Genomic DNA, 13795 nt, shown 5'->3' on the forward strand with positions numbered 1-13795 from the left:
ATCTCACCTGCGGTTGCTTTTTGAAAAAGATTTGAAGAGCTCCAATTATGGAACTCCCATGCAAGGTCTACTTTGACCTTAAGTCACTGCTATCACCATTAGTTATCTTTCCAATGATATAGGTCATGGGTAGGCAAACTAAGGCCGGATCCAGCCCAATCGCCTTCTAAATCCAGCCAGCGGACAGTCCGGGAATCAGAGTGTTTTTACATGAGTGGAAAGTGTCCTTTTATTTAACATGCATCTCTGGGTTATTTGTGTTTTTACATGAGCAGAATGTGTGCTTTTATTTAAAATGCATCTCTGGGTTATTTGTGGGGCATAGGAATTCGTTCTTCTTCTTTTTTCCAAAATATAGTCCAGCCCCTGACAAGGTCTGAGAGTCAGTGGACCGGCCCCCTGCAGAAAAAGTTTGCTGACCCCTGATATAGGTAGATTCTCGCTGTTAAATAGTGTATTAGTGGCTCTGTTGTAATGGCCACTTACTCTCAGTGGGCAGCAGACTTGCCATGTTCTTCTGCTTCAATGCACTGAATCCAGCTTTTGACACACTGCACGGTGGTTGAGGGATACACGAAGGCAGAAGTCAGTGCGTGGTGGCAAAGCCCTATTACAAGAAAACCTATGAGGAAGCCTCTAGTTAGGCATTTTTTTCTTTAGATATTGCTTTACAAGGTACATGGCACGTAACCTGTGCAAAGTTCCCGATAAATCCTTTTCTTATTTGTCTTCACTGAGCCCTGTGAAGTAGGTTATTACTCCCATTTAACAGATGAGGAACCAAGAGGAATAAGCAATTTTTCCAAGACCGCCCAAGTGAATCCATGACAAAGCCAAAATGTGAACAAATGTACCAGTTGAACGCAACGTCCTCTGGATCACAGCACCAGATCATCAAGTTTGTGCTCTCTACATATTTCTGAAAAGCTCAGGGAAAATACTAATTCAAAAACTGTTATAGAATATTCCCTCAAACATTTTCATTCTAATGAGTAACAACCATTAGTGTATCTCAACTGAATGTGAGGAAGAAAACATCCAGGATATTAAAAAACAGCACAGAGGAGAGGACTATCAAGATCATGTTTTTATCACTGAATATTTCAGCTTTATTCTTTTTTATTTGGTTAGCTGCCGCCGCTGTTCAAATCAATGCAGCAAAGTCTACACAGCTTTCAAGGACCCACGAAGGGGCAGCCAATGCAAAGAAAAGAAACTGTTCCCTGCTTCCGGAAAATGATTTTTCAAAACAGATTTCTTGGAGCTGGTTTAATTTGCAGCTCTATATGCAAACCAGTTTTCACTTGTTTTGAGAACTGGCGTAGCATAGTGGCTGTGTAAGCCATAAATCATTTGTCTGAATTTTACCTCTGCCATGAAATTAGGTACTTTTAAACCAACATAGGAAGCTGCCTTTTTCAGAGTCAAGCAATTGGCCCATTCAGCTCAGTATTATTCATGAGGATTTGGTGAGTTTCCTGGTCCTGGAAATGATGGGGATGGAACTTGCGACCTCCCTTATACAAATGCGGTCTTCCACTGAGCTAATGCCCTTCTGCAACTTTCTGTCCTCAACCTCTGGTCCACAAGACAGGAATAATAATCAGAGTGACACACATTCTAGGTAGCTCTGGTAGCCACTCAACATTTGTGTCCACCATTGCCTCAGCATTGGTCCAGTATGGCTACAGGACTTCATCTCTCCCTGTGCTCCAGCTCTTAGCTTGGAAAGGTAAAGTGTGAGCTGAGTAAGATTTCCTCCAACCTTCTCTCAAGCATAGAGATGGGAAGGAAATCTTTCAAACACAGCACCAGCTTCAGAAAGGTTGAGGAAGCCGCAGGACATCTTGGGTTGTATCCAACACTAGTCCTACTCAAGAGAAGACCTATTCAAATTAATAAATATTACTAACTTAGGTGCATTAACTTTAATGGGTCTACTCTGCGTAGGACAACCCCTTGTTAACCATGTACAGTGGTACCTCGGGTTACATAGGCTTCAGGTTACATACGCTTCAGATTACAGACTCCGCTAACCCAGAAATAGTGCTTCAGGTTAAGAACTTTGCTTCAAGATGAGAACAGAAATCGTGCTCCGGGGGTGTGGCAGCAGCAGGAGGCCCCATTAGCTAAAGTGGTGCTTCAGGTTAAGAACAGTTTCAGGTTAAAAACGGACCTCCAGAACGAATTAAGTACTTAACCCGAGGTGCCACTGTAGTATTATTTAATGCCTTTCTTGTTTTTAATAGAACAACTCATTTTTGGTATGAAATCAAACCATACATTTCGCAAGCTGCACCGTGTCACCTAAGTAAAAAGCTCCCATCACTGTAATCAATAGGCATGCCCTTCGCAAACCTCTGAAGGACAGTAAACTCAGTGGATCGCTGTCTCAGCAATTCAGTGCAACAGTGGAAGAATGTGAAAGCAGTTCTACTAGCAAGTTAAACAACGCTTCCGAGAATCACTAAGCTCCCATATGAAAATGAAAAGCATCCACTGCAGAGAAGCAACCAGTCAACAACAAACAGAAATAGAAACAAACAACAGGGCAGGACTACACTATTGGCAAACAAGGCAGCGATATGAGGCAACACAATCTGAAGCTGTTCCATCTAAAGCCAGAAGCAGCATATGCGTCAATCAAGGCTTACGCTCAACTTCTTCAGGCAAGGTGTTTTCCTAGAACAAAGTGAGCATGCATTCCACGAGCTTCTGCAACATGACAGCCTAGCTCAGTTCACACGGGAATTAAAGACACACTCCATCTTCAGCAGCAAACAAACTCTGACTCCTGGAAACCAGCCCACAATTTACATGAAACCTGATGTCTATGCAGCCAATGAGTGTCTTGAGTTCATTTCATTAGTTAACATTGGACTCAGCTACACTGGCAAAGAAAAAACACTTTACAGTCAAACCTCGGTTGTCGAATGTAATCCGTTCCAGAAGCCCATTCGGCATCTGAAATGTTTGAAAACCGAAGCATTTCCTTCTGGGTTTTTGGTATTTGGGAGCCGAAACATTCCAAAACGGAGGCGTTTGGGAGCTGAAGTTTGATTGTACAGTCGTACCATGGATCCCGAACCCAGCAGTGAGTGTTCTGGTTTTCGAACATTCTTTTGGAAGCCAAACATCCGACAGGGATGCATTTTAGTTTCCAAACATTTTGGAAGTTGAACGGACTTTTGGAATGGTTTTATTGAAAAACTGCATGAGCTATCCCATTTCAACAGTGATTTCATGACAGCCAGTGTGGTTTGGTGTAAAACCTCCCAGAAAAAATTCCAATGGTTATATCCGGTGTCGACCAAGCAAATTTCAGAATTTCCAAAAATATGCATCTCTTAAATGCAAAAACAAAAAACACACCATCTCTTACATTCTAAAGCATGATAGAGTAATTCAAAATCATCCTTTGTTCTAGGATTCAGCCTTCGATTATACTCCCTTAGCAGTTTTTCTTCCCTCTCTCTCTGCCTCCTTAGTTCTTCTTGTTCTTCCCATTCCAGTCTCAAACGCAATTCTTCTTTTAGTTTATTTACTAAAGTCTTAGCTAGCCATCGCCGGAAATATGTTTGTATCACAATTACCTGTAGACAGGAATAGGAGATAGCAGGAAAGAAAAAAGCAATATTCTGCTGCATCTGTTATATGTTTTGGCAATTACGAGAAAAATACGTTTCAAATTCACTAGCTTTCTTAGTAAGTAATTTACAAACCAGAATGTCACATCTTTAAATGAAGCAATAGATGAATTGACCCTTATTATAAAGAGTACTTTAAAATGTGTAATGCATACATGGTTGTTTAAATTGTGACTATGGGCAGAAATTAAGCTTTGAAATGCAACGGCAGACATACCCTTAGAAACTAATGCTAAACATGTTTAAACACAAGCTCCACTGTGTTCAGCAGAGATCCCTTTCAGAACAGTTGAGCAGCTCTTACAGTTTGTTGCATTATTCTGATTTGTTTGTTCCACAATTTAAGGTGGAAGCAATTCAAGTATAGAGGCCACTTAGAATGCTTCTAGATTTAGAACAGATGGTTTCTGCAATCTAATGCAGCTCTAACAGAGCTGAGGAACCTGTGGCATTCTAGAAGTTGTTGGACTCCAATTCCCATCAGGCCCAGCAAAAGTGGCCTAGTGGTCTGGGATGATGGAAACTGTAGTTCAGCAACATCTGGAGTGTCACAGATTCCTCATCCCTGAGCTATACAGTGAACGCTAACTAAAATAATGAATGTGCGGAGTGAGAGGGAGGGATGGGGGACTTGCTGGGAAGTCCATATATGCATTGTTGATTTGGGTTTGTTCCTTGTTACTGAGGCTAATGACTGCAATGTAAGAAGAGGCCCTGAGCGATAGCGACTTGACAGACAAATCTCAGCGACACAGATCGTGGACAAATCCCACATATTCAACACAACCATATCAGAGCGCAAAATATGATAAATATGAAAAGAAAAAGGTGGGTTTTCATTTCATATGCATCATTATTTGCCCGGGAAAAGTCATAGATTGTTTTATTCTGATTGCTGTGGTCTTCTGGAAGGTCTAGTGGTGATTTACAGACCACAATTTAAGAATCACTGAAGTGGGGAGAAATGAGCAAGCTTTCTTCATTTTTAAACTTTTGACAATTTACAGAATTAACACTTGGCTTAAACAAGCCTTTATCATATACTTGCATAGCTGTCAACATTTCCCTTTTTTTAAGGGAAATTCCCTTATTCCGAATAGGATTCCTCACCAGAAAAGGAGAAAGTTGCCAGCTACGGACTTGTCTTTATAAGAATTCACTTCCGAGACACACACTATTCTGTTGTTTGACTATCAAATCCAAAGCTAGTGAAGAATGGCTTCAGATACTATTTATACTAAATATGCATTTCAAAAAAGAAACAAACAGTTATGTGCCTTCTCCATACCAGGGTATTGTGAAGAAAGATTATAAATTTGGATCCAGTGCTGCTTTTCTGTTCACGGAGCAGACTTCCACTTGCATAACCAATTTCCCCTTCCACTCCTGACTGGTGCAAGCTCCTTACGCACCCTGAAAATCTGCTCCACAGGCCAGGGGGACCCTCCAAAGAAGATTTGTGCAAGGAAGGAGATGAAGAGAAAGTCCTGTTGTGTGAGTGGAACTCCACTTGAAGCACTGTGTGTGACTCGTAATGTATTAAGATGAATGTGAGTCTCCTTTAAATGTAAATTTCACTTATCACATTTGTGATTTGCAGTTTAATGTTATAGGTGTCTATCAATAGGACTTCTCTCCAGGTAAGTGGGTATAGGATTGCAGGGTCTTTTAATCTGCTGGGTTAAAGGTGATAATTCAATGGACTAAGTACTTACTGCCTGAAGTCTTCGTGCATGGTATTCATCAGCTGTCACATACCCTTTTGGTTCTATCAATCTGTCAGTGACATTTGACACATAGACACCAATTTTGGTCATCTGAGTGGAAGTTGAATTTCTTGTATTTTGCAGCTTTTTCCTCTCAACAACTGTCTAGAAAAAAAATTATTCATTTTAATGATCACATAATAAAGAGAGGCTGTCCTAGAAACATTGGACAAATTAAAATGATTACAAAGCACATTCACAAATGGATGAAGAAATAACTCATATAATTATAGGATTCTAATTTGTTAGAAGCTACTTAGCTTTCCAATTACTTTATACGATTATTTTCATATTAGTGCTTTATTTTGTACTCTGGCAAACATACCTGTGTTGACCTACAGAACTCTTCATAGCCTTTGTCTGGACGTTTTTTGGGGTCTGTCTGTGATCCTGCATTATGATATTCTGTGCCTGTTTCTTTATGTCTATATCCACCCAAAAACGGTTTCTGAAAATTTGGCCTTTTAATTGACACGTTTATTTCCTTAAATGTTTCTGCATCTGTTCAGATTAAACAGTATTATTAAATTATACAGAGAATGTTACAGAATAATATCTGACCAGAATGAGCTAGAGTGCATGTTTCAACATTGCTGCCTACCTGTTTGCACTTTAAAAGTTATAACATCAGGCATGTAGTATTCCTCTAGGAGTTTAGATGCTTTAAGGGGAAAGTTTTCTTCATCAAGGGAGAACATATCAACTTGTATGGTCCCATAAGGTTTAGCATCAAGATTCCATAGTGTTTCACTATTGTCAGTTATTCGCCCTAAAAGTAAATATTGATTATTAATATTTCACATCAAATAAAAAGATCAACATTTTCTTTTTTTAGAAAAAAAAAAATTAAGGATGGTTTTGGAAATCCAACCAAACTCAGGGAAAGCCTGTAGCAATGCTGTCCCAACTGATATCCCAATCAAAGCTCTTTTCTCCACATCCATCTTCTATCTAATTCGTCTATTATGAAGCAAGAGTTTAACAAAGGAACTACTTATCTTTATGAGAATGACTCAAATTAACATCAAGACAAATTAACATAGACCAAACAAAAATTGAAAACTAAATAGGACAACAGCAAAATACGAACTCTCTCTAGCAAATTACAACTTTTCTGTTGCTGTTGTTCATAAGCAAATCTTGATCAATACTCACTCTAATTCTCACTAGTGGTTTATACATACCTAGCAACATAATTTGTAAAATATCCAGTGGTATTTTTAAGCGTCCTGCGAAGTACTTCTTCATTTGCTCCACGGTTTGGTTAATGTTAAAAGACTTAGTGAAAACCTGGATAGCAGGATGTAGCATGAATCGAACTGAAAAAACAAAAACAAAGCATCTGTTATTGTATTTCATCAACAGCAGATTCTAAAAACTGTACTGTTTAGTTAGATGAATTAAGTCAAGTTACTGCTGAATTTATCTTTCCTTCTCTTCTGGCCTTGGTAGATTTTTTTTTTTTTTTTACTGTAACAGATTATGTGACATGTTATAATCTACTTCTTTTAAATGTAATTATTTCAAGATCTGCTATTATAGAATAAGACACCATTTAAAATAAAAACATACAGAAAAGAGACAATGATGTATAATCCTTTAGCTGTTATAATGATTAGAAGCAACAACAATTTACTCTATGCACACACCAGCAATATATACCTTCTACCCAGAGTGGTGTCTCTAGATATGAACAAAATTAATTCCACTTGCACGGGGTGTGGGGGACCCAGCCCACTGAAATCAGTTGGGTAGCTTTTGCTCATATGGACAGCTTTTGTACAAATGCTGGAGTACATGTATACAAAAAATAATTATTTCTCCCACATACAAATCTGCCAGTGCAATTCTAAGCATGCTTACTGAATATCAAAAGCCACATTTAGGAATGAGCCTAACTGGGTTGAGGTCACCATGTAAGTATTTGCTGCCAAACCCATGGAGGCTTGGCAAGCTCCTGAAATTGACCCTTTTGAGTTAAGGGACCCAAATGGTAGCATTCATTCTCCTACTCTATAGCTTCAGCAAACTGCATCGCAGTGATTTTGCAAGACATGACTCTTCCATGCAGCTTTCAGCATTTTTTTTCTTGTAACTTTTCTGTAAATTAGTGGTTGCTATACAATGTTTAGTTTTTGTTTTTAGATTTATTTGCTGATTTATTTTACTATCCTCCTTGTACACTGCATTGGGCCCAATTTGTGGGATAGAAGCATATAAACTGAGGTCCAGTGCCAAGGGCCTTCTGGCAGTTCCCTCACTGCGAGAAGTGAGGTTACAGGGAACCAGGCTGTGGCGCCTGCCCTGTGGAATGCTCTCCCACCAGATGTCAAGGAAATAAACAACTCTCTGACTTTTAGAAGACATCTGAAGGCATCCCTGTTTAGGTAAGTTTTTAATGTTTGATGTTTTACGGTGTTTTTAATATCCTGTTGGAAGCCGCCCAGAGTGGCTGGGGAGGCCTGGCTAGATGGGCGGGGTAGAAGTAATAAATTATTATTAATAAAAATAATTTTTATTATTACTAAGGAGCCACTAGCTGGAAGTGATTTTAGTGGACCTAAGAAAGTGACGCATTTCAGTCATCAACATTATTAACATCATGCAATCAGTAACAGGTTCTTAGTCGTAAAGGCAGAAGCAATATATGGTATCTGACAACTGCCCACCTGTTACAGTAGCTTCTTCGGTACTTGCTTCAAACTCTTCTCTTTCAGATGCTAACGCTTCTGTTAACAAAGCACTTGCAGCATGCATATGTGCTGCAAAATCAGCCGCCCTTTCAGAAAAACTTTCAGCAGCACCAACAGAAGCAGCATCAGCAGCAGCAACAACTGTGATATTAGATGCATCTGTGTCAACTATAGGTGGTTCGATTTTGACACCAAGATCTTGGACCTCTAGAATAGCTTCCTGAAACCCTGGGACCACATCCTGGGATTTTGGATGAGCTTCCTCTTCTTTTTCTATCACATCCAAACCCTGTCTCAGTCTGTCTGCAGTAGCTGGCTCCTGAACCCCTTCTGCAGCAGCGCCAGATTCCTCAGCTGCAGGAAGATTCTGGTCCTGTTCCCCAGCAATGCTTGGCCCTTCCACTAATTCCTCCGCAGTGGCTAGTTCCTCAGTGGCAGCTGGTACCGTAGCAGCGGCTAGTTCCTCAGTGGCAGCTGGTTCCTCAGCAGTGGCTACTTCCACCATGGCAGCCGGTTCCTCGGTAGCGGCTGGTTCCTCAGTAGCTGTCAGCTCCTGTAGTGGTTCCTCAGCATCACCCGATTCACGTGTTGCTAATTCTGGGCCTTGTTCCTGCTCCATAGGCAGGTTTGTTTCATTCTGCTGTGTTGCACCTGTCTGCTCTTGTATAGTTCCTATAGTCTTGGCACTTTCTTCTGCTTGGTTTGTTTCAGATGTGTCCTCTAAAACTTGCGTTTCAGCCTCTGCTTCAGCCAGGCCACCTTCCTTTTCTTCTGGATCAGCCATTTTCCTGAAAGAAGAAGTACACCTTTTTAAGCTTCACATGAGCTGAAAGCATAATTTACAGGGAAATGTGAACAAAAAAGTACATTTAGTCCTTTGTCTTGAATAACTGGTTGCCCTTTGTACAGCACAACTGCTGGGTGGATGGAACTCATCCTACTAAGCATACACAAACTATAAAATTTCGCTGTGTTGTGGGGCCGACTACTTTTACATTCCAAAATGCAACTTTAGAGACCAGTTAAGGGCATATCCCATGGACCCTAAAAACAGCGTGCTTTTCTTCTTTGTCCACTTTCAATTCCTACTTTTCTATGTTAAAAGACTTAAAAGTAAGAAATCTACATTTTAAAACTTGTCACTGAAATTAGATTTCTTAACTAGTGAATCTACTCATTAAAATTAATCTCCCATCTATCAACATCGGTACATTCTGAGGGGTCACATGCAAACTATTTGGACTACACAGAAATGATTGCATTTGGAAAGTTAAGCCTGAATAAAGGAGAAAAATGTTGTTTATGGAGCAGCAGCAATCAGCAAGCAGCACCTTTATTTTTTTAATTATATATATATATATTTTTTTATCATCATCAATTAAATCAAGTGGTATCACATGTACTACGTCTTTAGTGCCCGATGCGCATAGGAACTACAGCTCCCAGAATGCAACACGAGCTATCCATCATTATTTATTTGAGCCGGAGGGAGGGGACAAGGAAAACCCGCTGCTCAATTAACCCGCTCAAAACCAACCTACTTCTCCCGAGGTGCTTTGCGCCGCCGCCATGACGCCTTTTAAACGTAGCCCTCGCGCACAGCATGTCGGGAAGTGTAGTACAGCGCTCAGCCAGCCCTTCACGTCATGGCGGCTCCGCCTCAGCTCCCGCTCCCTTCCAGCTTCTCTGCGTTATTCTCACGCCGAGTGGTTAATAATGATAATAATAATGATATTAATGACGCCATTAATCAAGGCGGAGGAGCTTACCGTAGCGCTAGGTCCTCGCGTACGTTCCACGAAGCGGCCTCTTGATCAGCCCGACCCGCTCCGCCTCCAAGCGGGAACGGAGAGTCGCTGTATCCATAGCAACCGCGTCGCCGCCAACTCTCGCGAGAGGAAGGACAAAGCGTGCCAATCAATGTGTAGCTGAAGGGGACGCATGCGCGACACACTCTCGCATGCCAGGAGTTTTCCATACAGTGGGGCATGCAGACGCTTGACTGCTGTACCAGCGCCAGGCTGTTATTTTGCGCGCTAGGCAAGGCTCACTACTTGCACACAACCCCAAAAAGAATCGCTGACTTTGATCTTCAAAAACAGATGCCTTGCAGAAAAAAAGCACAAAACCTGAAACTCTTCCATTTGTTCTAACGTGCAAGAATAATACTGATGAGTTGGAAAAATAAAAATGCAGCTCCCTTCAACGATTGAAGACTTACACAAACTCGTAACATATGAACAAGTTGCATATAAACGCAGACTTGCCATGAGCAAATTCAATGGTTTTTGGAATCCATTCTTACAAATACTGTTATGTAGTTTTGTAGTAGTTTTATGTAGTTTTTATGTATTTTTGTGGTAGTTTTATGTAGTTTTTCAATTTCATTGTCCTACGATATAAAGATATATCGTATCGTATCGTAATAGGTTAAGATCTGGTGAAGTACAATCACGATTTTGTAAAGTATACAGTTTTGGGGTTTCCCCCCCCCCTTTACTTTCCCTTCTACAGGCGCTGTTTCTCTTATTCTCTCACAATGTTTAGTGCACATATGGTTATGTACTTTTTTAACTTTAAGATGTTGGGGGGGGGGGGAATAAGTTATACCACATCCTTTGACTATCTTCCTCAAATACAAAAGAAAATGTTTTAGCACAAAAACATCTTCTGAATTGTGATGCAAAAATTTAAGTCTCTTCAGAGTGTCAAGTTTCAAGCGCACAAAAATCTTGCTTTGCTTGCTGCTGAGCTTTTCCTGCCTTTCAGAGGGTTGGACTAGATGACCCTCATTTTGTGAAAAACACGCAGGTGGCGCTGTGGGTTAAAGCCTCAGCGCCTAGGAATTGCCGATCGAAAGGTCGGCGGTTCGAATCCCCGCGGCGGGGTGCGCTCCCGCTGCTCGGTCCCAGCGCCTGCCAACCTAGCAGTTCGAAAGCACCTCCGGGTGCAAGTAGATAAATAGGGACCGCTTACCAGCGGGAAGGTAAACGGCGTTTCCGTGTGCGGCTCTGGCTCGCCAGAGCAGCGATGTCACGCTGGCCACGTGACCCAGAAGTGTCTCCGGACAGCGCTGGCCCCTGGCCTCTTAAGTGAGATGGGCGCACAACCCCAGAGTCTGTCAAGACTGGCCCGTACGGGCAGGGGTACCTTTACCTTTACCTTTAATGTATGAATTGCTTTTAAAATGATAAGTTACAGATAGGTAGCCGTGTTGGTCTGCCATAGTCACTTAGTTGGTCTTTAAGGTGCTACTGGAAGGAATTTTTTTATTTTGTTTTAAAATGATAAAATACTTCAACATATAAAAGTAAAATATCAGAATTTTTTAAGATATAACACTAATGGGTATAAAGCTGCCCTCTGAGATCTGCATCCCAGACAGTTGCCTAGCTGATCTAATGATAGCACTAGCCCAATAAGAGAGTTGTTTTTGCAGCTGCGCCTCTTGAAAATCCCTCTCCACACTAAAGGCATCGCTGTCCTCTTTGACACCTGTGTATTTTGTACCTTGGACTAGGTGCATAAAGCTGCATTCTAAACTTTAAAGCACACTAAACTGGAAGTAAAAGCTTTACAGGTTTGAATGATTGGTTGCCTTTATAAACACTCATTTTGTTTTAAAAGGGGCATAGAAGTGCAGTGTCACAATATGGCAGAGTATGAGTTCACCACAATACAACTTCCGGGAAAGCTACATGGCATTTATTCCCTCTATGTCAGGGCTTGCCAAATTGTGGCCCGTGGACCACCAACCGTCCAGTAGCATCACTCAGGTGGTCCCACGCCACGGTGAGCCTGTGAATTTGTGATTGACATGTGATGGAACATTAACGATCCAGATTTAACTGTATTTTCATTGTTTCTTTCTTATATTGCCTTTCTTTTCTTTTATTAGTTGGAATTCTATGGAATTCAGTTTAGATTGCTATGGAGAACATGGTAACTGTATAATATTTGATAAGCGAAACAATGTTCAAACATACCAGAAATTAACACAAGAAGTTAGCCACCTTCACAAAAAGTGAGGAAAGGAGCTTGAAGCCAATAAGAAAATTCAAGTTTTAGTCACAAGGATACAGGCTTTTCATCTTGGTGAAACGTGCAAGAGCATTTGTGTTGCACTGATTTTATGTTTCTTTTTACCATAGTAATCTTCATCCAGTTGTGACCCTTCCTTCTGTATTTAACGTTTACCACACTGTTACACTTGATGCCCTCTAACACCAAGCATTCTTCAGTCACAGTGATTTGAAGAATTACAATACTTTAAAATATATTTCCAAGCAAGCAGCAAGCAGCTTTAAATGCCAGTAAAGCATAAAACCAGGGGTGGCTCCTCCATATGTTGTTGGGACTCCAGTTTCTTTCAGTCTCAGACAGCATGGCCAATGGTCAGAACTGATGGGACTTAAAGAACATTTAACGGGCACAGGCTCCCTACCAGTGTCATACAGAGTAAAAGTTTTATTGTTGCACGCACAGGTTTTTGCTATCCCCAGACTCATCTGTAGCAGCCACTTGCCCTGGTGGCATCACTTTGGCTGGTAAGATAGGAAGGAGCAAATCTTTGCTGTTTGGGAAGCTGCCAGTTCCCATGCCACAAAATGAACTCACCAAGTCACTTCTGAAAGCTTCCCTTTCTCATCCTACCCAAGCTAGAAAAGAGAACAAGGTCAACTACAGTGGTACCTCGGGTTAAGAACTTAATTCGTTCCGGAGGTCCGTTCTTAACCTGAAACTGTTCTTAACCTGAGGTACCATTTTAGCTATTGGGGCCTCCTGCTGCCGCCGCAAGATTTCTGTTCTCATCCTGAAGCAAAGTTCTTAACCGGAGGTACTATTTCTGGGTTAGCGGAGTCTGTAACCTGAAGCGTCTGTAACCTGAAGCGTCTGTAACCCAAGGTACCACTGTATTACTTGGGGGGAAAGGCTAATTAACCAGAGAAAGCAGGCAGCCAATGGAAACAGCATGGAAATTGAGAACTGTTCCTTCCTCCACAGGGATACAAAACTTAGATAGCTCTGGCACATAGGAAGCTGCCTCATAGAGTCAAGGCATTGGTAATCTAGATCAATGTTGTCTACTCCAACAGGCAGCAGATGCTTTGCCACTAAGCCCTTCTCCTCTTCCTCTGAGAGTGGAGGTAATCCATGGATGACCTCCTCCTCCAATACAGCCTATGTTATTAGCAGCTTGTTCTTGAACCTAATAGACTCAGTCTTTCTCCTGTGCACATAAGAAATCCAGCAGGGAATAACAGAGTTCTGGGGGGGGTTTTGCGCTCCCTCCCCTTCCACAAGCATGGAGACTCAAACAGGTACTACACCAAAGCAGTCCAAGGAACAGGAAGCCTGTTCATTTCTTCCAAATGCTCATCTAGCCCATCTGCTTGTTCAAGAATGCACTAGGTTATTGGTGGCAGAGTGGAGGAAGAAGGTTCTTATATGCCCTATACAAACTCCCATACATGCAAGTGTCTATAGAATTTAAGATTATAACAGTTAAATTGTTGAGAACCATTCGCACCTGGTGGTAAGTTCACAGTGATCTTCCAACTAATGGGTTGTAATCAATGCTAGTCATATTCAGGGAAGATGCACTGAACTAACATGCCATTAATTTCAACAGGTCTGCTTTGAGTACAGCTTACTTGGATATATAACCAATAATTATAGCAAACAAATC

At 41.2% G+C, this 13795-nt stretch overlaps 1 protein-coding gene across 1 annotated transcript in view; it reads right to left on the minus strand.

Annotated features, from left to right (window-relative positions):
* Positions 1 to 10111, minus strand: part of IQUB (IQ motif and ubiquitin domain containing) — a 32185-nt gene extending 22074 nt beyond the window's left edge. Inside the window, exons 1-7 of the mRNA XM_079994133.1 lie at positions 9876 to 10111; positions 8083 to 8894; positions 6598 to 6732; positions 6015 to 6182; positions 5739 to 5914; positions 5363 to 5518; positions 3383 to 3593 (exon numbers count right to left, since the gene is read on the minus strand). Of these exons, the coding sequence (XP_079850259.1) occupies positions 3383 to 3593; positions 5363 to 5518; positions 5739 to 5914; positions 6015 to 6182; positions 6598 to 6732; positions 8083 to 8894; positions 9876 to 10096 (1879 nt within the window). The 5' untranslated portion in view covers positions 10097 to 10111. The remainder of the gene's footprint in view (positions 1 to 3382; positions 3594 to 5362; positions 5519 to 5738; positions 5915 to 6014; positions 6183 to 6597; positions 6733 to 8082; positions 8895 to 9875) is intronic.
* Between the last annotated feature and the right edge of the window lie 3684 nt (positions 10112 to 13795).

Source organism: Podarcis cretensis (assembly GCF_951804945.1).
Source record: "Podarcis cretensis genome assembly, chromosome: 10".
In the NCBI taxonomy this organism is placed as follows: domain Eukaryota; kingdom Metazoa; phylum Chordata; class Lepidosauria; order Squamata; family Lacertidae; genus Podarcis; species Podarcis cretensis.